Raw genomic sequence first — 27,109 nt, forward strand, 5'->3', positions numbered from 1 at the left:
TGAGTTAAAACTCAGTATACCCTGTGTTTCAAACATGCTGTTACTGCCTCAACTCAGACTGCTATAGTTAAACCACTTGTATCAACTAGCTTTAAAATTAAGGCCAACAGACCTTGACAAAATGGGGTGACAAAGAACAGTTATTCCAGAAGGATAGAGTTGGGTGGTAGGCAGTGTTATTACCTCTGTTTTATAAGTGAGCCAGCCGGGTAACTTGCCCCAGGCACCCAGTTAGCAGGAAGTGGATGGAGATTGGACTCGGGCTCTTAGGCGCTGCCCTCTGGCTTTCTGATACAAATCAGAGAATAGTATTTTTAAAAATCATGAGATGTTTATTTTTTTCCTTTTTGCCTTTGGGATTTCTTTGAGAGTGTAGGATTATTTTCAAGTTTAAGGATAGGGGAGGGAGTCTGGGTGTCTCTCCCTACGGCTTCCATTCTCTGGGAACCCTATCCTTTTCCTTCGTGGTTCTTTTCACATTGAATTGTGTGTTTAATTTAATTTGTATAAATGGAATGTCTTTAATCTAATTTGGTGTAATTATGTCTTTCTCTCAGCCCTGCTGGACTTTCTGTAAGTTCCTTGAAGCAAAGAACTGGTAAATAGATACATTTGACAAATAAGTTAAACTGCAAAGTGTATTACAAATTCTAAAACTGGTTTATTTTAAATTGGGGATTTTCCCCTCCTTTGTGGGACCGCATAATAGTTTGATTTGGCTGTTTGTGAGTGTTTAATTGTATTCTAAACAATAGGATAACTGAACAATAGGCCATGATGTATTGGAATAATAAAACTGGAGACAATACTCTTTAAAACATAGCATATTCAATATATGTGTCCCTTGAGGGGAAAGTCTTTTTATTTTTAAAATTTTTTATTGAAGTATAGTTGGTTTACAATGGTGTGTTAGTCTCAAGTGTGCAGGAAAGTGATTCAGTCATACATATATATGTATATTTCTATTCCTTTCCAGAGTCTTTTCCATTGTAGGCTATTATAAGATATTGAATATAGTTCCCTGTGCTATACAGTAGGTCCTTCTTGGTTATTTATTTATAGTACTGTGTATCTGTGAATCCCAAGTTCTTAATTTATCCCTTCCCCTTTGCTAACTGTAACTTTGTTTTTTTCATGAGTCTGTTTCAAAGTTCATTGTGTCATTTTTTTTGATTCCACATGTAAGTGATATCATTTATTTGCTTTTGTGTGACTTACTTCCCTTAGTATCTCTAAGTTCATCCATGTTGCTGCAAATGACATTATTTCATTCTTTTTTATGGCCAAATAATATTCCACTCTGTGTGTGTGTGTGTGTGTGTGTGTGTGTGTGTATCACATCCTTATCCATTTGTCTTTTGACAGGCATTTAGATTGCTTCCACAGTGGGGAGTCTTTAAGTTGCTCTAGATTCTGTATCTGGGTAGGTAACCACGTGGTGTTTCTACTTGATAATTCTAGTACATCTTGGGGATCTTTTGATTCAGTTCAGTTCAGTTCAGTCTCTCAGTCATGTCCGACTCTTTGCGACCCCGTGAATTGCAGCACGCCAGGCCTCCCTGTCCATCACCAACTCCCAGAGTTTACTCAAACTCATGCCCATTGAGTCGGTGATGCCATTCAGCCATCTCATCCTCTGTCGTCCCCTTCTCCTCCTGCCCCCAATCCCTCCCAGCATCAGGGTCTTTTCCAACGAGTCACTTCTTCACATGAGGTGGCCAGAGTATTGGAGTTTCAGCTTCAGCATCAGTCCTTCCAATGAACACCCAGGACTGATCTTCAGGTGGACTGGTTGGATCTCCTTGCAGTCCAAGGGACTCTCAGGAGTCTTCTCCAACACCACAGTTCAAAAGCATCAATTCTTCGGCGCTCAGCTTTCTTCACAGTCCAACTCTCACATCCATACATGACCACTGGAAAAACCATAGCCTTGACTAATGGACCTTTGTTGGCAAAGTAATGTCTCTGCTTTTCAATATGCTGTCTAGGTTGGTCATAACTTTCCTTCCCAGGAGTAAGTGTCTTTTATTTATTTATTTTATTTATTTATTTATTTATTTATTTTTTTTTATTTGTTGGAGGCTAATTATTTACAACATTGCAGTGGTTTTTGTTAATTTCATGGCTGCAATCACCATCTGCAGTGATTTTGGAGCCCAGAAAAATAAAGTCTGACACTGTTTCCACTGTTTCCCTATCTATTTCCCATGAAGTGATGGGACCAGATGCCATGATCTTAGTTTTCTGAATGTTGAGCTTTAAGCCAATTTTTTCACCCTCCTCTTTCACTTTCATCAAGAGGCTTTTTAGTTCCTCTTCACTCTCTGCCATAAGGGTGGTGTCATCTGCATATCTGAGATTATTGATATTTCTCTTGGCGACCTTGATTCCAGCTTGTGCTTCATCTAGCCCAGCATTTCTCATGATGTACTCTGCATATAAGTTAAATAAGCAGGGCGATGATATACATCCTTGATTAGTTGAGGTCAAATCATTTATAGTCCTCCAGATCCTCAAGGAGATTCTGGACCTTTCTCAGGCAAATGTTCTGCTGTTTTCTTCACTTCTCTCTCGTCCTATCCTGAAGCATCTTTACATCTCCCATATCAACCTTCTTCTTTGGGTCCAAAATATTTCCTTAATGCTCAGAAACTATTTCTGAAATCTTGTTTCTTCAATGGAACTTTTCTCAGTTAAAAGAGAAATCTGGCCTCATCTATATTTCTACTTATTATTAAGGGATGAAGTTTATGAACACCTATGATGCATGGGTCCTTCACTTTAAGTGTAATGGACTCGTTTATTCTGCACATGAGAAGTAATGTGAGCCGGTCTTATTCTCGTATTTTGAGCAAAGAACTTGCTTGGCACAGTAATTCTGTTGGTCACTGGGCCTTGTTTATTTTAGCAAAAAGTTTATATCACATGTGGATGAACATGAAGTAAAGTATCATTAGGTTTGTGTTGGTTTGTTAGAGCTGTCATAACAAATCACCACAGACTGGGTGGCTGAAACAACAGGAATTTAAAGTCTCCAAATTCTGGAGGCCAGAAGTCTGAGATCATGGTATTCCCAGAGATGGTTCCTTCCGAGGCCTCTCTTCCTGGCTTGCAGAGACCTTCCCCTCTATGTCTTCACCCGCTCCTCTCTGGGTACGTATGTCTCCTTTTCTCCTGAGGACGCCAGTCATCCTGGGTCTGTGTGCTCAGTCGCTCAGTTGTGTCCGACTCTTTGTGACCTCATGAACTGTAGCCCGCCAGGCTCCTCTGTTCATGGGATTTTCTAGGCAAGAATACTGGAGTCGGTTTCCATTTCCTTCTTCATATTGGGTTTGGGCTCACCCATATGACCTCGTTTGACTTAATCAACTCTTTAAAAACATTACCTCCAAGTTCAGTAATGTTCTGAGGTATTGCCAATTAGAACTTCAACATATATATCCTGGGAAGATCAATTCAGCTGTAACAGGGTTTAAATGTTTAATATAGTTGTCCTAAACATTTATGACAAATTAAACCAAAAATTCCTTTTAAAGCTTAAGAGCAGGCAAGGAAAGAGAACAGTCTGAAGGAGGGGAGGGTGTAAGATATTGAATCAATCTGGCTTGAAACTGGCTCAGTAATTTAGGGTAAAATTCACAGTGATTAGTCTTTTGTTCATACTTTCCCACTTTTGGGGGTCAATGAAATGTGAAGTACCTTCTCAGGACCCCTAGGTTTCCATGATTCTTTTTTAATAACTGTAATTAGACCTTGCTCCTTATTTAGGAGCAAGCTTGGAGAGGAATTTTTATAGTCCGTGTTTGCTGGGTAGAATGCAAAAGGACCGGGGCTTGTGTCAACAAACCTTGATGTTAATTTGGGCTCTTTTCTTCTCTACTGGGCTGAAGAAAATGGCCAACAAAGTCTTTCTCTTGGCATTGTACCAGCTATGTAACTGTGGACCAGTTACGGAACTTCCGCGAGCCTTGATTTAGTCATCTGTGGAATGGGGACAGAGTTGTAAGGAGGCCCTCCTTGTCTCTTGGACTATCACTGTTGCGTCCTGCAGATAGACTCTGCCCCCTTGCAGACCGTACTGGGTACCCTGGATGGCCACCCCTTGCTGGCTGGTGTGGCCTCCATTGCCTGCGTGACACATGCGATGGAGGCCACCCGTGGCTCGAGGCCATCAAAATGGAGGTGGGTTTATATCGGTGCCACACCCTCGCTGCCATGTGACAGAACCCCTCTGCCAGACAGATGTCTCTTCAGGGAGGGTGGGTTAGTTCTGACTAGTTACCATAGTAACTAGTAACTAGTTACTACTTACTACTAGTTACCATAGTAACTTGTTACCATAAAATTAATTTTTTCTGAAGTCTCTTCTTCAGGTATTTGATAGTCCCAAATGGTTATTAGGACACAGTTTTCTCTTTCTACATCCTATCAGGAGGCAAATGGTGAAAGTTTTTGCCACTTTCAAAACTCTCAAAATAGTGGGGCAGAGATATCATTTAACACATTTTGATTGCTAAATGGACTCTAGATTTTGAGATTTGTGAACTCTAGTATTGCCAAAAGTAAGTGCCGGACCTATGTTCAGAGTACCCACATAGAGAGCTTTCGGGAGGGGTAAATGAAGCGTGTGTGTGTGTGTGTGTGTGTGTGTGTGTGTGTGTGTGTTTAGGTGGGGAGGGGACAGCAGCATGCCTTCCGTATACTTTGTTCTACTTAAATTGAGTTTTCATCCTTTGTGTGGGGTTGAATTTATATAAATCTAGCCTTTTAAAACAGTCAGATGGCTTTTATTATTAGGCTTAAATAGATAAACTGATTTCGTGTAAAATCTTCTAGTAAAACATGTTGGCCAGAGAGTTCTCTATACAGGAATAAAGAATCCCAAGTTCTATTAGGCTTACCTATTTTAGTCATTGTATAAGAATATTAAAATACAGCACTGTTGGCAGGAGAATTTGACCTGGAAAAATTTCCATAAGCGAACCCATTGAACACTGCCTTTGTCTGGCTCCACTCCTGATACCTTCTTCCCTGGATTCTATGTTCATCAGAACTTTTCAGTTGCAAGAGACAGAAATTCAGCACAGATAAGCTTAAGCTAAAATGGAAATTTATTTTGATGTAAGTAAAAATATTCTGGGGTTAGAAGTATCTTTAAACAGGATTAGATCCAGGGACATGTACGATATTACGGGGGCATCTTCTTTGTCTCAAATGGATTTATTTAAAAAAAAAAAAATCAGAAAAATGACTCCCAGAATCTCCAAGACCATATCTTTATGACTTCTCATTGGAAAAGAAGAAGGCGACTTTGTCTTCATTTGTCCACGTAACAAATGTCAGGGGAGATTTTGATTGGTTCTGCTTGAATCACATGTTCGTCCCTGAACCTATTACTGGCTGGTGGCTAGAATAGTGTGGCCAATCACTGTGGCAGAGCATCTTCATTGGCATGTCCGCTGGGATCACATGGGCTGGGAGAGGGCTGATGTTCCAGAGAAAGACTGCTTAGCCAACCGACAGATGTGTGTATAGCACAGACAGCTAGCATTGCAAGCCACTAAGGGTTAATGTTTATTCTTCTGGCTGAAAGGGAATGGAAAGGTGACTGTCAAAATGGTGTGGGATCCATCTGAAAATTTCAGCTGTGATTTAAATTTAAAATTTAGATTTAAAATTTGTTTAAGAAGATGAGAACACACTTGATTGTGTGGACCATCAAATAGTGGAGCATAATTGGTGATTCTGAGGTTGATGTAAATGTGGGCATTTTTTGGAGTAAGGGAACAAAATGACAATAATGGACTCTTTTGCTTTCTTGGTAGGGCTAGATGACTGCCTGCAGCAGTACGTCCACAAGTTTGAACGAGAGAAGATTAACGGAGAGCAGCTGCTACAGATTTCCCACCAGGATCTTGAGGAGCTGGGTGTCACACGCATTGGACACCAGGAACTTGTGTTGGAGGCTGTCGACCTTCTCTGTGCACTGGTTAGTTCAGGAAAAGATGATCTGTATTGCAATGATGGTTTTTTAAGAACCTCACCTTGTAAATCTCCTTGGTTTTGCTATCTTGCTTGTTATCATTTTCTTAATGCTCCATTGAAGTAGAGCATGAGCTGAAGATAATATCAGAAGGGAAGAAAAGAAATAATTTTCTAGGAAGAGCTGGCAAACAATAGTCTGCATCTTCAATCTGGCCCGCTGTCTATTTTTGTAAATAAAGTTTTATTGGAACACAGCCATATCCATTCATTTAAGTGTTATCTGTGACTACTTTTATGTTACTGTGGCAGAGTTGGGTAGTTGTTTCAGGGACTGTGTAGCCCCTTAAAGCTGAAAATATTTGCTCTCTTGGCCTTTACAGAAAAAGTTTTCCTTTTATGGAAAAAATTCTGTACTCATTTTATTTTCCTATCTTTTATAAAGAATAAAAAGATGAAGATGGTCCTGAATGAACAGGTAATCTTCTCCATTGAAATGACAAATGGGTTCTGATTTTTTTGGTGTGTTTTTGTTACATAAAAAATCGTTTTTATATTTTACAGATATTTGTGGTATTTTAACAACTGATGCTGGTGCTTGAAATATTCAGCCTATGAAATGGCAGCTGGATGGGGAAAAAAAATGTGAACTTAGTTACATTTCTCTGTTGACTGAGTTTTGGCTTGAACATGAGTGAGTTAAATCCAGCCAGGTTCTGACTCTTCATTGCATCTGTGACATGGGGAGTATTGATAGCTCTTTTAGGTGTGGGCTAAAACCACCTCCAAGGGCATCGTGTTTATAAACTGGTTGGCATAGCGTGGGATCCACGTCAATTGTAGTGCCATGCAAAGGATGCCGTTTCCTTAACTGTCTTGCTTTGGACAAAGTCGTCAGCATTCAGACTGCCCTGCTGTGAACCTGAGCCAAGGGCATATACAATTACATCACTGAGAATGGTGGGAAAAAATGTGCTCCCGATTGCTTGCCATTGGCGGTCTGCATCCCGTTGATTACATAACACTTGCTGCATTGTGCGTGTTCTTCTTAAAATGGACAGAGCCTTGTCTTCTGCTCTGAGATGCCCTACTCTTGTTTAGGAAAGTAACAGGGGAAATTGTGGTTGATGAATGAGCTGCCGCCAGGGAGACGCTGTGGCCAAGTGGTGTGAGCGCTGGCCTGGGAGGCAGGGTTTTGCATTTTAATCCAGGCTCTGCTTCTCACTCTTGGCTCTGCGACCTCCAGGGAGACGGCGGTGTCTGTTTTCCCCATTTGTGCCGTGACACTCCCCTAGATGTGAAAGCCTGCACTCCGTAGCAGCAGAGTGAGGAGGTTTTTGCTGAGGGCATACGGGACAGGGGTGATCAGTTTCCCGTTTGGAGCCTCGGTAGGAGATGGGCCCCAGCCTCCCTCCTTCAACCAGCATCCATCAATCAGGGAGTCAGTCCACCCCAAGGTGGGGCCCCCTGCGGTCTTCACACCTTGGGGGCTTCATGCGTGGGACTGTGTCAGGAGTAGCAGGGAGATTGTCCTTGCCTTCGGTCCCCGGGGAAAGTAGCCTGGTTCTTCCTGGATGGGTCCAGCTGCTCCATGGCCTTCTGGCTTGGTTCTGGAAGCTGCCACGGCCCCAGGGCGGCGCTGAGCAGCTCGATCAGCAGCTCTACCAGCATGCCAGTCTGCTTCTCTAGAGCCTGGTGTGAGCTTTTAGACACAGCTGCCCGTCACACAGGATCATGTGTATCTGGGCCAAGAGAGGTCAGAGGGATGGGGCCGGGGGTTCGGGGTCAGGGAGACTTCCTCCCTGCCCTGCCGAGTAAGGCAGTAGAACCAGCATTTAGCTGTGACCTAACATGTGAGTGTTTTGTGCTGCCCAGAAGATGTCCGAGTCCTGTTTATGATTAAAACTTACGTGTTTCATATAGTAAGACATGTTTGAGTTTACTCTTGTTGCACTTTCTGGGAACATTGCTTTTTGGTCTTTTTCTGCTGTTTCAGATCATCTCTTCGGCTTTGCAGTAGTGCTTGGAGGGCAGGTAAATTACTTTGAAATCCACAAGATGGAAGGGGAGGAGGCAGGATGGACTGCAGGCTTGTTGTGGAGGACAAGCGGGATAATTAACATAACAGCTGCCTCTCTGCTTCCCCTCCCTTCCCTACCTCTTAAAATATTAGACTAAAGTGAACAAAGCTGGAGAAATGCCAGAACCTAAAGCTGTGTTTTATCTCCTACAATTTCCTTCTAATTTCCTTTGTAGACAAAGTTTTGACCTCAGACTCTTTTTGGGCATGTTTCATGTAGCAGAGTGCCAGTGAATGCATTTGACAGGAGGGTCGTGGAAGGGTCTTAAATGAATGTGCCTTTTTTGAGTCAGGCAGGGTTTTCGAGCATTCAGTAAAATATCTTTAGCCTGGCTATAATCTCCTTTTAAAATATTCTTATTATAATACATCTGTTTATTATATCAATACTGTGTTTAATCCATTTACACCATATAGATCTTTGTATATTTAAACAAGTGTATATTTAATAAATGTATATTTAAATAACTTTGGCTCGAACAGTCCATCCCCTGGACAGTTAATATGTATTTGCAGTTGTCCCTGGTATTATGAGAGACATTTCTATGTAAACAGTTTAGTGGATGTTGATTTTATGATGGACAGGAAATGAGTAGAATTAGAAGCAAGAGAGGGAGGAAAAAAAACAAAACCACTGGAAAGTTTTGGAAAGAAAAGGGCAGATAGAATCTATAGGAACCTAAAGTAAGGAGCTGCTGTTAAGATCCTGAAACCAGCAAACAGATGGGCCACAAAGAGCTGGTTCTGGATACAGAACAAGGAGAACTCCCTTTTGTGAACACTGGCCTTGGCTGGCTAGAGTGGCTTAGGAGAGTAACTTGTTTTCTGAGGCAGAACCAAGACCAGTTCTCAGGATTGAGCTCAGAATCCAGTTTTTCTCCCTCTGTCTGGAGCTGGGGGTGACTGGGACAGGCTGTAGAACTGCTTTTTTCCAGTAGCTGCTACATGTGACCGTTTAAGTGAAAATGAATTAAAATGAAATAGTGAAATTCAATTCCTCAGTCGCACAGCTACATTCCAAATGCTCAGTAGCTACTTGTAGCCAGTGGCTCCCATATTTGGACAGTGCAACTGGAGAACATTTTCATCATTGCAGAAGATTCTGTTGGACAGCATTCGTCTCCAGGGTGGGATGGAGAGTTAAAAAGTACTAATGTAACTGTAAAATCCATTTTCTTTGCCAGATCAACCAGACCCTAGTTTCCTGAAGACCAAGGCAGGGACAGATGTGTTTTTAAGGTTGGAGTAGGCTGAGGAAAGTGAACAGAGTTGGAATTCATACACATATCAAGTGATGCCATCTACATATGTGCTTAAAACGAAATACCTGTGATGTGTCTACCTACCCAGGGTGCTTCTGTGCACTTGTGTACCCCAGAGATGACCCATTATTCATCATTTACCATTCAGTGAAACAGTTTAAAACAATTTTTAAAAGTTTCAATATGTATTCATTTATCTGGTGCATGGGGTCTTAGTTGTGACGTGCAGGATCCTTGTGTGTTGTGTGAGATCTTTCACTGGGGTGCATGGACTCTAGTTGTGGCGAGTGGGCTTGATTAATTGCTCTGAGACATGTGGGAGGCTAGTTCTCCAACCAGGGATTGAACCCACATCCCCTGCATTGCAGAGCGGACCACCAGGGAATTACCGCCTGCGCCCCCCCCCATCAAATAGTATCCTTTTTGTGGGAGAAATCACGCAAGAAGAGGAATCTTTGCTAGCCGTTTGTGTTTACCTTGGTTTGCTTATGAATGGGAAAAGAAAGTAGCGGAGAAGATGTATAAGATTTGCCCTTAGCTAAAATGTGTGCTTTTGAACTGTGGTGTTGGAGAAGACTCTTGAGAGTCCCTTGGACTGCAAGGAGATCCAGCCAGTCCATCCTAAAGGAGATCAGTCCTGAATATTCATTGGAAGGACTGATGCTGAAGCTGAAACTCCAGTACTTTGGCCACCTCATGCAAAGAGTTGACTCATTGGAAAAGACCCTGATGCTGGGAGGGATTGGGGGCAGGAGGAGAAGGGGACAACAGAGGATGAGATGGTTGGATGGCATCACCGACTCGATGGGCATGAGTTTGAGTAAACTCCGGGAGTTGGTGATGGACAGGGAGGCCTGGCGTGCTGTGATTCATGGGGTCGCAAAGAAGCGACTGAGTGACTGAACTGAACTGAACTGAGCTGAACTGAAAATGTGTGCAATTAATGACACCAGAAGAGTGGACTGCTTCTTCCCCCTGTCTCATCTATTGTTTTTCTGGCCAGAACATGAAATGATCCCTGATGGCTAACTTCTAATGAAGTGGGATCTTGGTGGAAAGTTTTTAGTACATGTCTAAATTTTTGGAGATTCATTTCATTTCCTGGTTTGTACCTTCTTGATACCTTATCTTCAATTAAGCAGTTTCTGAAGGAGACAGACGTTAGGGAAAAGATTAGTGAAAATGATCAAATCTGGTCTGGGAAATTATTCATTTACTCTCTTTCATTGTGGGGCACTTAAGTCAATAATCCTTTGCTGATTATGTTTCTACAGTACAGGTTCTTTGGAACTAATATAATCGGTTTCTTGTTTTCTTATTGTGGAATGGGGTGGAAGGGGAAAGAATTTTCCTTTCTTCCTTTGTTCCTTCTTTACTGCTTTTTAAAATCATAATCTATGTAGAAAAAGCAAAACTATAGTGACAGAAAGAATATCAGAAGTTGTTGGGGACGAGCAGTTAGGGAAAGTGACTGTGAAGTGGTATGAAGCATGTTTGGGGGTGATGCAAGTGTTCTATAATTTCATTGTGATGGTGCTTATGTGACAACATATATTTGTTAAAAGTGACTGTGTTGTGCATTTAAGATTAGTAAATATTATGGATCATAAAGTATATCTTAATAAAGCCTATTAAAATCTCTAAAGTACCTTAAAAATAGAATTATAATCTGTTATAGCTACATCTGTTCATCCTTCTAGTCCCATGATTTGTGGGAAATGAAAAAAAATTTTCATCTCAGTGGAAATGAAAAGAACCAGTTAACAAGCTACATTCCTCCTTTATTTTAATATTAAAAGTGGTTGGTTTATAGAAGATTGAGGTTTAAAATTTCCTGTAACACTAAAGTGCATTTAATCCTCTTTGAATTCAAGAAATAAATGCTGTGTACAGTAATAAAAGTTCCAAGTAGTTCATGGTGACACTGGCTATAGAAAGCCGAGCTTCCCGCTCTTAGTTCAGAACTCCTGCCATAAGTTGGCAGGCTGAGTAATTAACTGAATAAGGGGACAGTTCCCTTTAATCATAGTCACAAGTCCTTCAAATAGGCTGTGTCAGGTGGCTATTTATCCATTCAGTTGTGAGTCTTTGATTCTCTGAATTTAAAAAGCCATGGTGAAAATCCATCTTTTTATTTCTGTCTTCTCTATTGAAGAACGATGCCATGTTTTGGTTTCCAGAAAATGACAGTGAAAAAAAAGAGTGGATGAATGTAAGGTTTAGATGGCACATTCCTGTTGATACGGAAGACTCATTTTCGTTATGAAATTTAGATTTTTGTAAACACTTGCAAAGAGTTTTCATTTAATGCAGCTGAAGAGTTTTTGTCTTTGTATTTTTCTTAATTTTTTTCTATCTAAATTCTTTTTTTTTTTTTTTGGCTGCACTATATGGCATGCAGAATCTTATCTTAGCTCCCTGACCAGGGTTTGAGCCCATGCTCCCACTATAGGGAGCATGGAGTCCTAATTACTGTACCACCATAGAATTCCCTCTAAATTAAACAATTAAAAAAATTTTTTTTTTTTTTTAAAGAAAATTTTCGTGGTTTTATTGTATCATGAGGCATTGAAACATCTGAACAAATCAATATCTGGGCGGTGAGGCAGCTGCTTTCTCCTTCACTTCTTTGGGTTACTAGAGCAACTTGTCAGTAGATTAAAAAAAAAAAAAAAGACAACCTTTTGCATTACTTAAGTCTTTCCAAGGCATGCGCTGGTACAGCACAAACTTCTCCTGTCAGATGCAACTAGTCTAGTGTCCAAACATCATGCACAACACCTCGGTAGCAGCAGCGCACTGCGCCCACGCCCACCGCGGCCCTGCTCATTTGTGAATGATATTTGGAGCATCTGGAGGAGTGTGAATAGTATCGGGAAGAGGAGGGAGGAGGAAACAGCATGAGTGCCTGGCTGGGAGGAGGTCAGCCAAAGTTGTGCAGGGCAAGCCTGAACATGTCATTGGTGCAAACCCAAGCATCGTTGATGTTCTTTAATAGGAACATCTGGTGGAACCCCATGATGGGGTCTTCATCAGCCTTAAGCTGGCCCACAACCATGCTGATGATGCAGCTGTCTGGTGTGGGCTGATGGTCCTGCGCCGTGATGCTGTGCTGGATTTTCTGGAATGGAAGGCTAGACAATTTCTCCACAATGGCAGCTTTCCCCTGGAATTGCTGTCCTTCCCACGTAAGGCATGATGCATCAATCCGAGGGGCTGGCACGATGGCGGCAGCGGCGGCGGCAACCCCTAAAATTTTATTAAGAAGTAAGATGCCACATAAATTTAAACTTCACATAAAATCTAATTAAAGTTAGAAATGTTTTCATTCAGGGTATTGTCTTCTGTTGTTATTGTTACTATTTACCATTGTTCATCTTGCCAGAAGAAAAAGTTCTCACAGACTCCCTGGTATATTTATACTTTATGTCCATCTTGACTTGGGGACATTACTCACCCCTCCCTGAGACTTTAGAAATGGGGGCTGTAAGAGAAAAAGACTGTATAATTTCAATACCTTGGACCATGAAATTTTTGTACCTTGTTTTATGTCCCTGGATATGTTCCAGTATCTGTCTCCTAGTTTATAGTCTATGGGAACTAGAACAGAATTGTATCCTACTGTTGTGTGAAAATTGTATAAGTCTTAATTATGTTGAATTGGTTCATGGTGCTTTTTAGGTTTGCTATATCCTTCTACTTTTCTGTATATTCATTCTATTAATTTTTGAAAGTTTGAAATTGAAACTCCAACTAAAGATCTTAATTCACTACTTAAAGAAAATCATAATATATATAGAAACTATATGTAACTTTGTAATGTATTTTCCAAGTCTCCTGTAAATGTTGTCATACTTTCATAATTTAAAAAAGGAAGAAAAAAAAGAAATGAAGGCTGTAACAGAGGAGGGACCAAGGGACAGGCTAAATGCAGTGGGGACGAAAAGCAGCGATTAGATCCAAAGAACGTCTGCTGGCCTTCCAGAAGGGTGTGGTTCTGGATGGCTGCAGCTGGTGAAGGAAGCTTCTAACATATCAGAGGGAATGGAGCGGGTCAGGATAGAACTTAGAGGGATTAAGTTTGGGCTGGATCCAGGATGACTGGCCACTCTTCGTTTTCCTTGTCCAGTATCCGTCCTGTTTTCTGTCTCATCACTTTGCCCTTTCTTGGACAGGCGGTATGGAAGGGGGGATACACAGCTTTGGGATCCAAAGCTTGTACCCTTGATGCAGATCGCCTTGGTTAGATCCTACTGCCTCCACAGATTAGCTGTGTAACTTTGGAGCATTTATTTAATGTCCCTGTGCCACAGGCTGCTTACCTGAAGAATATAGATAATACCACTTCCACCTTCATAAGCTGTTTGCCTGTGATAATGTTTGCCAAGCACTTAACCCAGTTTCTGGCATAACATGTTCAATAGTATTGGCCATATATTATCACCAAATTTTGCATGGTACCACATTCTTGCTTTGGGATGCTATCGACATAGTTTAATATACCCCAGAGATATTTATTTATTTATTTTTGTTAAAAAGTGATGAAACACCTATTTAGGACATATACATGGAATACTGAAGTTCATCCCTCCCCCCTAAAGTGGTCTCAAATTTCATGTTGTTTCTTGGGATTTGTTCTTTATCTGGAAGGGAGTTGTTCGGTCACCAAGTCTTATCTGACACTTTGCGACTCCATGGACTTTCCTGTCCACCACTGTCTCCAGGAGTTAGCTCAGATTCATGTCCATTGAGTCGGTGATGCCATCCAACCATCTCATCCTCTGCCGTCCCCTTCTCCTTCTGCCTTCCATCTTTCCTAGCATCAGATTCCAATGAGGTGGCTCTTTGCATCATGTGACCCAAAGTATTGGAGCTTCAGTTTCAGCGACAGTCCTTCCAATGAATAATCAGGGTTGATTTCCTTTAGGATGAACTGGTTCGATCTCCTTGCAGGTAAAGGAGTAGTCTAGGGCAATATTGTCATACGAAATGAATTTGTTAAAAGCACCCACGTAAGTTGAACATTGTTCAGAAGGAACAGAGATTAGAAGCTCACGGGACAGAAATGACCTTCCAGGTGAGCTGATGTTTAGACAGTGCTGTTTTGTTTCTGCGTGAGTTTCATTTGATGGAAATTCATCTATTCAATGCCTGCTTTGCGTCTGCTGTCCTGGAAGTGCAATTCTGACGGATGCATGCAGAGCTGAGCTCTGGCGGACCATGCGTCCGAGTGAGGAAGACAGTGAACAAGGTTGTCCAGAGACAACGGAGAGGTGATAGACTGGAGAGTGACCTCAGAAAAAACTTGGCCATGTCTGAAGACTTTTTTGTTTGTCACAACTGGGGAAGGGATACTACTGAGTTTAACAAGTGGAGGCCGGCTAAACATTGTACGGCTATAGGAATCCCACCTTAGTCCATCCAAACAGAGAATTATTAGATTTTAAATGTCAGTAGGGTCCAGATTGAGAACCTGCTCTAGATGGTCCTGGAAGCTTTGAAGAGGAGGGCATATTTGGGCTAATATAGATGTAATGTAATGTAAATGGCCTTCCCTGGTGGCTCAGTGATAAAGAATCTGCCTGCAGTGCAGGAGATGCTTGGGAGATGTAGGTTTGATCCCAGGGTCTGGAAGAGTCCCTGGAGAAGGAAATGACAACTCACTCCATCCAGTATTCTTGCCTGGGAATCCCATGGATAGAGGAACGTGGCAGGCTACAGTCCACGGGGTTACAAAGAGTCGGATATGACTAAGCAACTGAACACACAGGATGAAAGTGATAAGAAAGAGCTATCTATGCCAAAATTTGTGGGAGAAGCATTTTGGGAAGAGAAACTATCAAGAACAAAATCCCCGAGGCAAGAGTAGGCTATGGAAGGAACAGAAGGAAGGCTGGTGTGGCTCATGTGGGTGAGATCAATACTGTGGGTAAATCATGTAGGGTTTTGTGGCTGACATAGGAGTTATTCAAGTGACTCAGTGGGTTTTGAGTTATTATGAGATTTTGGACATTGTTGATTGTTTTGAATTTTTCCCTTTGATTTTTGTTTTTCAGAATTATGGCCTTGAAACTGACAATATGAAGAACTTGGTTTTGAAACTGCGAGCGTCCTCCCATAATTTACAGAATTACATAAGTAGCAGGAGGAAAAGTCCAGCTTATGATGGGAACACCTCTCACAAGCCCCCCAATGAGTTCCTGACTTCTGTAGTGGAGCTCATAGGTGCTGCCAAGGCCTTGTTAGCTTGGCTAGACAGGTAAGTGATGGGTGTGCTTTACTGTCCTATGAAAGGAGGTCTGTACTTTGCCTGAGGAAAATGAACCATTGCCCTTGGCATAGTTCAGGAGTTCGGGGTCAGTGGTCCATTTTAGGGTCCCTTTGGAAGTTCTAGAGAAGGTGAATAGCAGGAACAGATTAACCTCAGCTTAGAGAAATCTTGAGTTTTACTGAGGTTAAACATTACTGATTATCTGGTTACATGAAGGCTATTAGTTGACTTTTGAAGGGATGTTCATTCTCTTGGCTCATTTTTGGATGTCTTTTAATCTAGAACTTCTCTGTCTCTTTTCTATTCAGATTCCTATTTTGTGTGTTACTTGAGAGGAAAACATAACAATTTAAACTGGCCTGTTGTGTATTGTGGTTGTTAATACACGGTGTGGGATCCTGGTGGCTTCAGCTTCTTCACTTTTTTTTTTAAAAGAGAATTTTTATTGCTTTCTAGGGCTCCATTTACAGGGATCACTGATTTCTCAGTGACGAAGAATAAAATTATTCAGCTTTGCTTGGACCTGACCACTACAGTCCAGAAGGTGAGTGCATCACTGTTGTTTTCTAAAAGTTTTTTCCTTTTCCCTTTTCTTCAAAGATTTACATTCAGGTATGAAGTACCACTCTTTCTCTCCTCCTTCCCCCACATCCCCCCTGAAGAGCTAGGGAGAGATGAGGGGCTTTAAATTAGATGTGTTATACAGATAGTTTCTGTGAAAAATGATTGGTGGCCTTTACATCAAAGATTGCCTTCTTTTGTTTGAAAATAATCAACCTAATAATCCTGTGCTTTCTCTAAAATGTTACCACACTGAATTTTTTTAAAAATAAAAGTTCTGTTCTATACATCTGAGTCTCTTTTTCGGTTTTGCATATAGGGTTATCGTTACCATCTTTCTAAATTCCATATATATGTGTTAGTATACTGTATAGAACAGACTTGTGGACTCTGTGGGAGAAGGCGAGGGTGGGATGTTTCAAGAGAACAGCATCGAAACATGTATATTATCTAGGGTGAAACAGATCACCAGCCCAGGTTGGATGCATGAGACAAGTGCTCGGACCTGGTGCACTGGGAAGACCCAGAGGGATCGGGTGGAGAGGGAGGTGGGAGGGGGGACCGGGATGGGGAATACATGTAAATCCATGGCTAATTCATTTCAATGTATGATAAAAACCACTGCAATGTTGTAAAGTAATTAGCCTCCAACTAATAAAAATAAATGGAAAAAATAAATAAAAACAAAAAAACAAAAAAAAACACCTTTGCTCCATCAGAAAAAAAAATAAAATAAATAAAAGTTCTGGAGTAACAACATTGCACCATAATCTTTGTTTCGAGTATGCTATGGTATCTGCTTTTTAATTTTCTTCTCGTTCTGACCCGTGGTGGTTGGATTTGCCAGTCAGGATGAGCTCAGTGATGATGCAGTAACAAACACCCCTCAAACCTCAGCAGCTTACTCCTGGATTCCCTACGTGTAGATGGGTCAGCTGAGAGATCTGCTTCAGCTCTCCTCACTGCAGGATGTAGGCTGACAGAACCTCATGTTGTTTTTCCCCAAGGCAGAGGGACAGAGAACCTGGGTGATTCTCACACTGACAGATGTTCTGGTTTGGAAGTGACACGTCAGTTTCACGCACCACTCATTGGCCAGAATTTCAAATCTTAGTGAAGGCCAGGAAGATATTAACTGGCATGTAGCAGACGCTTGTAAAATTATTTTTGAATTGAGTTGAAGCCATGAAAATGTAAGGAAGAGCTTGTTCTTTTTTCACGTCCCACTTGGTTCAAATATTCTGAGATTGCACGTTTGTTTCCACTGCTGATTTGGCAGAGTAAAGAACATCCTTTCCTCAGTTCTAACCATGCCATAAAATAGATGCAGTTCTGAAAAGCCACGTGCTTTCTGTCTGTTCCTGGAACATGAAGAGTGAAGTTTGGCTGTTGTTTCAGGTCCAGTCCTGAGCGGCCCTTGAACTTGAGGCATATGTGACTTCATCATATGCTTTTGAGGCCATGTTTTTAGAAAAGTGCCCAGAGCAATAGAGAGATGCTGAGTTTCAGCTCTTTATGGTGTATAAAGTCATTTTGACAAGAAGTCTGATACCAGTCATGCTGCATTCATTATGTAGCCACCACGTCCTGGCATTTCTGGTGGAGGGTGCCCAGGGGTACAGATCCTATTCAGAAGGGTGCCCACTCATTGCATTTGCCCTTGTTTACTGGGGCAGCCTGACGCCCGATCTGTGATTATTGGCGCTTTCTAAATGTGTGTTGAAACGAATGAGATAATGCTTTTGACAAATAAGCTGGTGAGAATTTACTTCTTATCAGGAAAAATTTAACCCAGGCTTAAGGGACACCGGCGATATTGTTTTTGTTTGTGTTTATTTTTTGTTTTCCCATTAAGCATATGCATATGCTTTAAGCATTAAGCATATGCTTCAGAGATAGACAGCTGCAGGCTCAAATTCTACCTCTACCATTAATTAGCCCTGGGACTTGGACAATTCACTTAAAACTTACGAGCCTCAATTTTCCCATCTGTTAATTGGGAATACTAGCAATTACCTTACCAGATGATTTGCTTCAGTTTCTACAATTTATTGTAGAATAAGAAAAAAGGAGGAAGAAAGTGTAATATGAAGACACATTTTAAAATATATGTGTATTTGTAATACACAGATACATCTGAAAATCTATATACAAAGAAATTTCTAAATACAGTGGGAAATTTGGAAGAAAATTTGGGTTTACTTTGGCATGGAGAAAAGTGGGAAGAGAATGTATGAGTCAAGCTAAAGAAAAGAAAACATTTTGTCATTTACAAAAAAGCACGTATGTGATCACGTTTATTTATTCATGTAAGAATGGATCTAGAAGAGAAATAGAAAATATTTAAAACATAGTAAACCTACCTCAAAAAGGTTATGAAGATTAAAGAAGATATATGAAAAGCACAGTGCCTACTTAAGAAATAATAACCTATAGTAGGAAATATAAAAGTCTTTGCTGGTACCAGTTTTCTGGAACCAAACTTGTTGGCTTAAGAAGGAGATGAAGTTAAGACATATGTTAGTATTTCTTGTATTTTCTAGCTTATTTAAATTTGAACAATTGTTACAGATTAAGACTGGAAATGTATAAAATATATATGGGAATGTCATTTTATGAACTTGGGTTGAAAAAACATATTTAACTCGTGAGGAGCATGTGTTTTCTGCAGTGATTAGAGCACAGAGGTGCTTTGGCAAAGTGCTAGAATTTGCGTGCATGGTTGAAGGACGTGTGGACTGTCTTTTTCCATGGGAGGTGTCATGGCAGCCACAAGGCTCATCTTGCCAGGGATTTCACACCTTCTTACAACTGGTGGACGTGCAGTCTTTCTCAGAACTTCTTGGCAGAGAATCTTTTGACTCTTTAGGAAGAAGCCTGTCTTTTACATTTATTGCTTTTTTTTCCTGGGGAATTGAAAGAGTAAAAGCTGGGTCTCTGTTATTTCTAGTGACAAGGAATATGTTCTCTTGGAGTCTTTATTTCGGTGTTCCTGTCTCTGAAGAGAGGAGTTTGTTTGTTCCTTTTCTTGTTCCTCTGTTCCACATTCTGCCCCTTTCCTGTCCTCTTTCTTGTAACTTTCTCTGCGTCCTTCCCTCTGATGACAGCGTGTGTCTCTCCTGATTGGAAGGATAGAGAGTTGTTTTTTTTTTCCCTGCAAGGAAACGGCACACTTCTTTTGTGTGTGTCTGTGTTCATTAATTTTTTTCTTTTCTTTTTTTAATTGAAGTGCAGCTGATTTAGCATGTCATGTTAGTTTCAGGTGCATAGCAAAGTGATTTGTTTCTACTGCACACTTCTTTTAAGCCTGCTTGGGCTGGAGTCCCCAGCCGCCCCAACTGAGTCAACGGATAGATCTTCCATCCAGTTTCCAGGTTGTATTTCAGGGGAAGCCTCCTGTGGTGGGAAGGCCTTCTGACCTCTGTCTTCATTCTCTCCTCTTTGCGAGGACATGAACACTGGAATGGTGCTGACGAGGGACAAAAAGGCAGTGGCAGACGCTGGGTCCCAGCGTAGAATGAAATGGGGGAAATGAGCCCTAGAAAGTGAAGTTGCTCAATCGTGTCCCACTCTCTGCGACCCCATGGACTGTAGCCCACCAGGCTCCTCCATCCGTGGGATTTTCCAGGCAAGAATACTGGTGTGGGTTGCTATTTCCTTCTCCAGGAGATCTTCCCAACCCAGGGATTGAACGAGGGTCTCCCGCATTGTAGGCAATCGCGTTACCATGTGAGCCAGCAGGGAAGTCCTAGAGAGCCCAGGAAACAGAGAAGGAGAGAGGACCATCCTCAGAGAAGGGAGAGCCAGGGGACCATTTATTGGGCCATTTATTAGTTGGGTCTCAGATGTGGACTACCCCGCTTGACGTGTCTTATCACATTTAATTCTCAACAATTCTCTGAGATGGCTGTTATCCTCCTGGCTTTGCAGTGGAGGAGGCTCAGGTGTGGAGATGTTAAACCCATCTTCCAAGGCTCCTCAGTCAGTTAGAAGGTAGAGTACGCAGGGAGGGGAGCAGATGCTGTCCTTGACTGGGTCTCGGCTCATCCATGTGCCCAAGGGATGTGACAGACCTCAGCCCTGCTGTCGGAGTCCCGAGGACCTGACTTGGTTCCAGCACTTCTTTTTTCCATTCCGTTGCCTTCATGCCAAACAGCATGAAGTCAGGCCTGCAGCTGCTTCCTCCCGGTAGGAATGGGTGTGGGAACCCACGTTCACGAGGGCGGAAGGTAAAAAGTGCACCCTTTCACACGCTGCCTTGGATGGTTCGGGGAGGCAGGAGCACCCTTCACCCACCTTGGCTCCATCACCACAGGGAGCCTGTTTTCTTTCTTAGTGGCTCCTTGGATCCATCAAAGAATCAAATATGAGGAATCATGAGGTCGTACGTGCACCTTGATGCCTGGGCACCGGTGTATGGAGAGGAGCTCTCTGCCTCTGGGTGATTGCCTCATCAGCATGACTGTCCTCCTGTTATTTGGGGATTTGTAATGCTGGGCTACGCAGGTGGTGCTAGTGGTAAAGAACCCGCCTGCCAATGCAGGAGATGTAAGACCTACGGGTTCGATCCCTAGGTTGGGAAGATCCCCTCAAGGAGGGCATGGCTACCCGCTCCAGTGTTCTTGCCTGGAGAAACGCATGGACAGAGGAGCCTGGTGGGCTACAGTCATAGAGTTGCAAAGAGTCAGACACAACTGCGTGCACACACACATACAAAAGAAAAATCATAGACACAAACCATTAGTTTTATTTCCAGAACAAGACCTTATGAATATTCTGTTTTGCTCAAGTTGACATTTACTTAATATTTCTGTCCTTCAGCTGGTTTGAATTAGGGGCGGGGTCGTCATGGTATTTGCTGGTCTAGTTTCATGCACAAGATGGAGGAAGAAAAGCACATTTTTGGGCTGTCATCAATCATGTTTTACAGAAGTTGCTCCTGGAGTTTGAATTTACATCAGACTCACACGTGCAAAATTGTGCTCCTAAATTTCTCTTTTCAAGTGTTTTCTCACCAGGCTGCTCTTTTCCTGAGAGTCAGTGTAAATTTTGGGAGCAGTAGAGTGACTATTATTTCCCACATTTTTATCTAGTAGAGAAAATTTAAAAAAATTTTCAGAAAGCGCTAAAATCTGATTATAAAATCATAGGGTAGAACGCCATACATTTTAACCCCTATCCCCAGTGGCAGAAAAAAATGACCTAAAATGACATTTTGACTGAAGCAGAAATCTCTATCATTCCAACAGAGTTGATGAGTATCCTTCCTGTACATGAAATACTTTGAATTTTGCTTAGGGTGCCCCAGTTTGGGATTATACTTAGTGCATGCTGTGTGCTAAACTGCTTCAGTTGTGTCTGACTCCTTGCAACTCCATGGACTGTAACCTGCCAGGCTCCTCTGTCCATGGGATTCTTCAGGCAAGAATACTGGAGTGGGTTTCCATCTGTCCATGGGGCAAGAATACTGGAGTGGGTTGCCATTTCCTTCTCCAGGGGATCATCCAGACCCAGGGATCGAACCCCCATCTCTTGTGTCTTCTGCACTGGCAGGCAGTGGTGCCAGATAAACTCTCAGGAATCACATTGGTCTCCCTCTTCTTCGGCATGCATAGTGCCGTGTAGCTTGAACTCTTCTGCTGTGGATCCTGTTCTAGAAGGTTAACTGAGAGTTTCACATTGTCAGTTTCACTTTGGCTGCTTTCCGTCAGGACAATGGTGAGTCCTGTAATCAGCTAACTGGGTTCATAGGGTTCTGAGTCTTTTGTTCTTAAGCTGAGTAAACAATGCTTTGCATTCCGGCCCATTATTTAATGTCATCAATAGCATACTTCAAGACCACTTTTTTGGCAGCGTGTTAATGAACGTTTTGTTGAACCCCTTTCATCCGTTAAGGACTGAAATATCTGATTTAATCTCAGTGGTGCTTAAAATAAACTTTGTGGCTAAGTTTACTCAAACCCTTATTTGAAAGCTATTCTTATGGGCAGGCCCAGAACCAAAGGCTCCTGGCTTGTTGGCCCAGTGCTAGCTCAGCCTGGGGTCACGTTTGAGAACCATTATCAACTTTCTTGGACTCTGACTTCTGGCTTCCTCCTCTCTGTACAGTCTGGACATGGGTAGAGTTTAGTTCAGGTGATTTCTATAGACTTTCTGATTAAATAATTGGTCAGATGGGTTCCTTGGATGATTAGCATCCTAGATCTGGAGACAGTAGTCTTAGGAGGAGTCTAATGTCAGCCCCTTTCTTACTCTGCCCGCTTTTCGAAGTCTTCTCTTCAAGGTGGTCCAGGGGTGCAGGCTGCAGGGTCGGGGGGTGTGTGTGTCAGGGACCTCCTTGGGTCCCAGGAAATAGCTAGCAAGCTAAACCAATTGTATCTGAAAGTTTTTGTCTCTTATAGTTTTAATTTTCTTCTTTCTTCCTTTAGGATTGCCTTGTAGCGGAAATGGAGGATAAAGTTTTGGCTGTAGTAAGTATACCTTCTAAAAGTTACTGTAAAATTCCTTTTCTCAAAACAGTGGGAATCACATTAATTAAAGTAAATGTATTGTGGCTAGGTATTTCAGGATTTGCTTTGAAATACTGACGTTTGGGATAGGAGTCTATTAATTTAGGTAGAAAGGCAAGAATACAAGTTATTTAACAGCATGTCCAACTAAATTGGGGTATATTGGGGTCTCTGCTTTGCTCCCCCAAAGCTTTTTCAAGGTATAATTGTATTTAGATAGCTAACTCTCAGTTCTCAGGGTTAAACTGATGAGCAAAAATTTCACTTTTTTTTTAATTGAAAAAATCTTGGCAAAAATCTTATGATGGAAGGGGGATGTACTGTGACTGTTTAAAGAGCATTTTGTAACTATTCATCATCACTTCCTCCTTTTGACATAAGCCAGCCTGTGCTCTTTTGATAAGGCCTTCCTCCTACTGATGTTGAGGAATTTAGCAATGAAACCGCTATAAATATATTTTCCATAAATAGGGAGGTTAAACACATTGGAGGCATGCAAAAAGTGTCACTTCTTGGATTCTTCCCCCTTAGAAGAAAAAAAATCACTCTTTAGAATTTCCTGATTTCTTTGGTTGTTTAATTTTGAAAGGTTAGATGAATCTGATTGGGAGAAATAACCACACGTAGCCACTATGATTTCGGCATGGAGACCACTTAATAGGGATCCTCATGTCTCTATAGTAATTTTATCTGGTCAGTGTTTGGTGTTCAGAGAATGTGAGTCATCACTGAAAATAGACCTAAATGTAAAATGGGAAACTATAAAATGCCTAGAAATAATAGGAGAAAATCTTGCTGACCTTGGGTTTGACGATGATCACACATGAAAAGTGTGATCCATGGGCTTCCCAGGTGGCGCAGTGGATAAGAATCCGCCTGCCAACACAGGGGACTTGGGATCTATCACTTATCTGAGAAGATCCCACTTGCCACGGAGCAAGTAAGCCCACGGACCACACTACTGAGCCCATGTGCTGCAAGTACTGAAGCCGGCATTCCCCAGAGCCCATGCTCTGCAACAAGAGAAATCACTACAATTACAAGCCTTTGCAATGCAACTAGAGAGCCAGCCCCCTCTCACTGCAACTAGAGAAAGGTCTAGCTCATCCAGCAACATAGACCCAGCACAACCAAAATATCAATAAATAAAAACAAATAAGAAGATTAGAACAGTCTGCTTGAAAAAAAAAAAAAAGGAATGCCTTGGGTTGGGGATAGATCAACTTGTTGACTCTTTTTACTAATGAAAGATGGAGCCAATCCCAGCTAGAGAGCACATCTGGATGTGTGAGTCTGTGGGAAGCTCAGGAGTGAAAAAATAAAAACGTGTGATCCATGAGAGAAAAACGGGTAACGTAGACTGCATTAAAATTAATATCTCTGCTCTATCAATGCACTGTTAAGAGAATGAAAAGACGAGGCACAGACTGGGAGAAGTTGTTCTCAGAACACACATCAGATAAAGAACTTATATTCCAAATGCACAAAGAACTCTTAAAGCTCAGTAATAGGAAAACAAACAACCTAATTAAAAAAGCAGATGAAAGATCCAAACAAACACCTTCTGATAAAAGATATACAGTTGGCAGGTAAGTATAGGAAAAGATATTCAGCATCATATTTCATTAAGGAATTTCAAATTAAAATAACAATGAGGTACCACTATACACTTAATAGGATAACTCAGATCTAACACGTGATGACACCAAATGTAGAGCAGTAGGAACTCTCCTTCATTGCTGGCGGGAGTGCAAAATGGTGCGGCCACACTGGAAAGCATTGTGGCAGTTTTCTTGCTTACAAAACTAAATGTACTCTTAATCCTGCAAACCAGCAGTTATCCACCTAGGTGTTTACCCAAATGAAAGAAACTTAGATTCACCAAAAGCTGCATGGAATATCATAGCCACTTTAATCATAACTGCCAACACTAGGAAGTAGCCAAGGTGTCCTTCAGTATATGACTGGATAAACCTGGTACATCCAGACAATGGAATATTATCCAGCAATAAAAAGAAAGGCGCCATCAAGCCATGAAAAGATATGGGGGGCCCTTAGATGCATATGACCAAGTGAAAGAAGCCAATCTGAAAATCCAAAATCTATATACTGTATGATTCTCATCATGTGAGATTTTGGAAAAAGCAAAACTATGGAGAAAATAAAAAGGTCAGTGATCCCTAGGGGTTCACAGTGGCAGAGGAGGGACAGACAGGTGGGTGGAACTGAGGGAATTTTTAGGGTAGTGACACTGTGATGGTGATGCACATTGTGCATTTGTCAAAACCTGTAGAACCGTACACCATAGAGAGTGAATTCTAATGTAAACTACGGAACTTAATTGACAATAATGTGTCACTATTGGTTGATCAGTTGTAACAAATGTACCATATTAATGCAAGATGTTAATTGTGTCTTATTATTAACCATTATAATAATACAGCTGTGTTAGAAACTGTTGAGATGAAAAAGAAAGTAGATGGAACTCTGTAATTTCTGCTTATTTTTTCTCTAAAATGAAAGCGGCTTTAATTTTATTTATTTACTTACTTAATATTTTGGCTGTAACACTCCAGTGACATGTGGGATCTTAGTTCCTGACCAGGGATCAAACCCACACCCCCTGCATTGAAAGCGCAGAATCTTAACCAGTGGACCGCCAGGGAAGTCCATAAAACTATTTTAAAATATGAAACGCATTTTTTTAAAAAAGGTGCAGGATAAAATAATTTATTTTTACATTGTTGGTATTTGGTATGCAGAGAATGTGAGCCATTCTTAAAAAATCACAGAGATGGCTGGGAATACATGGTTCTCTTTAGCTCCTGAAAGGGGGTTTCCGCCCAGCCTTCTGGAGCTGCCCAACGTCAGCAGTTGTAAATAAGTTAATCTAAAAGCTGCACTTTTTAAGCAAAGCTGGAATAATGGCACTATTCTACACATTGCAAATACGAAAGCCACATGCCACCTGTTCATGGCGTGGTATTATCACAGTAAAGATGATCGGTGAAGTGCATTTAAAAAGAAAAAATTCAGCCGGAGATAAACTTGGTTAATGATTGACCTTCTCTATTTGCCTCTCCAACTCTAGGTCAAGGTTTTAAATGGCATCTGCGACAAGACCATCCGATCTACCACAGATCCTGTAATGAGCCAGTGTGCGTGTCTGGAAGAAGTTCACCTACCAAACATTAAACCTGGGGAAGGTTTGGTAAGACTTCTAACAGCATTTGTTTATTTTCGGACAGCATCATTTATTAAAGTTGCTGTGTTTTTTTCAAAACAATAATTCCATATTGCTTTCACTAGAATTCTGAACAGTTGAATTAGACTGATTTCCATTATGTAGTTAAGAATTTGCCATCTTGAACTGTTGATATGTTTTATATCAAAGCCTCTTCAAAGTATAAAAATAAATACAGTTTTAAAACTGTAAACTCGTATCTTGAGGAATTGTCTTAACAGTTTTATTTTTAGGTCTTAGCAATACAAGGAGATAGAGCACATTTCCACAAAGGAAAGATGGTCTCTGGGTAGGAAACAACATCTGCTGTGAAGTCTCTATTAGCACTTAGGCTTTATGTGAGAAGAGACAGGTTGAAAGAAATGATTCTTTTTAAAAAGTTCAGAAATGTTTTAGAAGTAATGTATGAGCTCTGGAATAACAGGCCCTGAGAATACCTACAGGTCGATAACCTAGATCAGCACCTAGGTCCACATTCTTGGTAAGGAGAAATGTACATACCGAGACTGCTCCACTTCAAAGTAAATGATGGCTTATATGGACGTAAACGTGGAAGGCTTCCTGGAAGTGGGCTTTTTCATGTATTGAAGTGGAGAAGTGCCCGAGTGGGCATAAATGGAGTTGCCGTTCCAAATGCTGACGTTATCCAAGCAAAGGCCTGTGAAGAGGAATACCATGTTGGGGGAGAAGATGATAACTCTGATATGAAAGTGACAGGAGCTGAGAGGCAGGGCAGAAATGTGAAAGTTAGTGTTGGATGAGATACTTATCCCCAAAGGCTTGTAGGTTGCTGAGCAAGGTAAGTTCACGGTCAAAATGACTTCTGAGGAGGTTCTGTGTTATTATAGCATTGGTACCAGGGTGAGCAACTACTCTTTGCTCTCTCTACCTTTTATTCTTTCCCCATCTTATAAAAGTTTAATAAACATTTTTAAAAATAATACATAGTGCCTCAAACTGCAGAGATTATTTCTTCCAGGCTATGCATTCACCTTTGAGTTTGCCCACTGGGCATTTGAGGATGGAGTGTATTAATATTTATGCCTCCCTTAAAATGCAGGAATGCCTGTTTCTAATTTATTTCTTATATTGTGTTACTAAGCAGTCTCTGCTCTTACATCCTGGTTTGGTTGTTTGTGGCTTGAATAAGTCACCGTGCAGTGACTGCTGAGACCAAATTAAGTGAATATATTATGGCAC

The 27,109-nt window shown here is 41.4% G+C and overlaps 1 protein-coding gene and 1 long non-coding RNA gene across 4 annotated transcripts in view; one reads left to right on the plus strand and one right to left on the minus strand.

Moving 5' to 3' along the window:
- Positions 1-27,109, plus strand: part of CNKSR3 (CNKSR family member 3) — a 108,168-nt gene that overhangs the window by 56,562 nt on the left and 24,497 nt on the right. For all 3 annotated transcript variants that reach the window (XR_002310862.2, XM_020878001.2, XM_070461399.1), the window contains exons 2-6: positions 5,826-5,989; positions 15,381-15,583; positions 16,052-16,139; positions 22,585-22,626; positions 25,757-25,876. Coding sequence is in view for 2 of the 3 variants with exons in the window: in XM_020878001.2 (XP_020733660.1) it covers positions 5,826-5,989; positions 15,381-15,583; positions 16,052-16,139; positions 22,585-22,626; positions 25,757-25,876 (617 nt within the window). In the remaining variant the exon portion in view is untranslated. The remainder of the gene's footprint in view (positions 1-5,825; positions 5,990-15,380; positions 15,584-16,051; positions 16,140-22,584; positions 22,627-25,756; positions 25,877-27,109) is intronic.
- On the minus strand, positions 11,860-26,562 carry LOC110127664 (uncharacterized). Its single transcript, XR_002310867.2, has 2 exons — positions 26,411-26,562; positions 11,860-12,573 (listed from the first exon to the last, which is right to left on the minus strand). It is a non-coding gene; the product is annotated as an uncharacterized lncRNA (long non-coding RNA).

Source organism: Odocoileus virginianus, chromosome 34, assembly GCF_023699985.2.
Source record: "Odocoileus virginianus isolate 20LAN1187 ecotype Illinois chromosome 34, Ovbor_1.2, whole genome shotgun sequence".
In the NCBI taxonomy this organism is placed as follows: domain Eukaryota; kingdom Metazoa; phylum Chordata; class Mammalia; order Artiodactyla; family Cervidae; genus Odocoileus; species Odocoileus virginianus.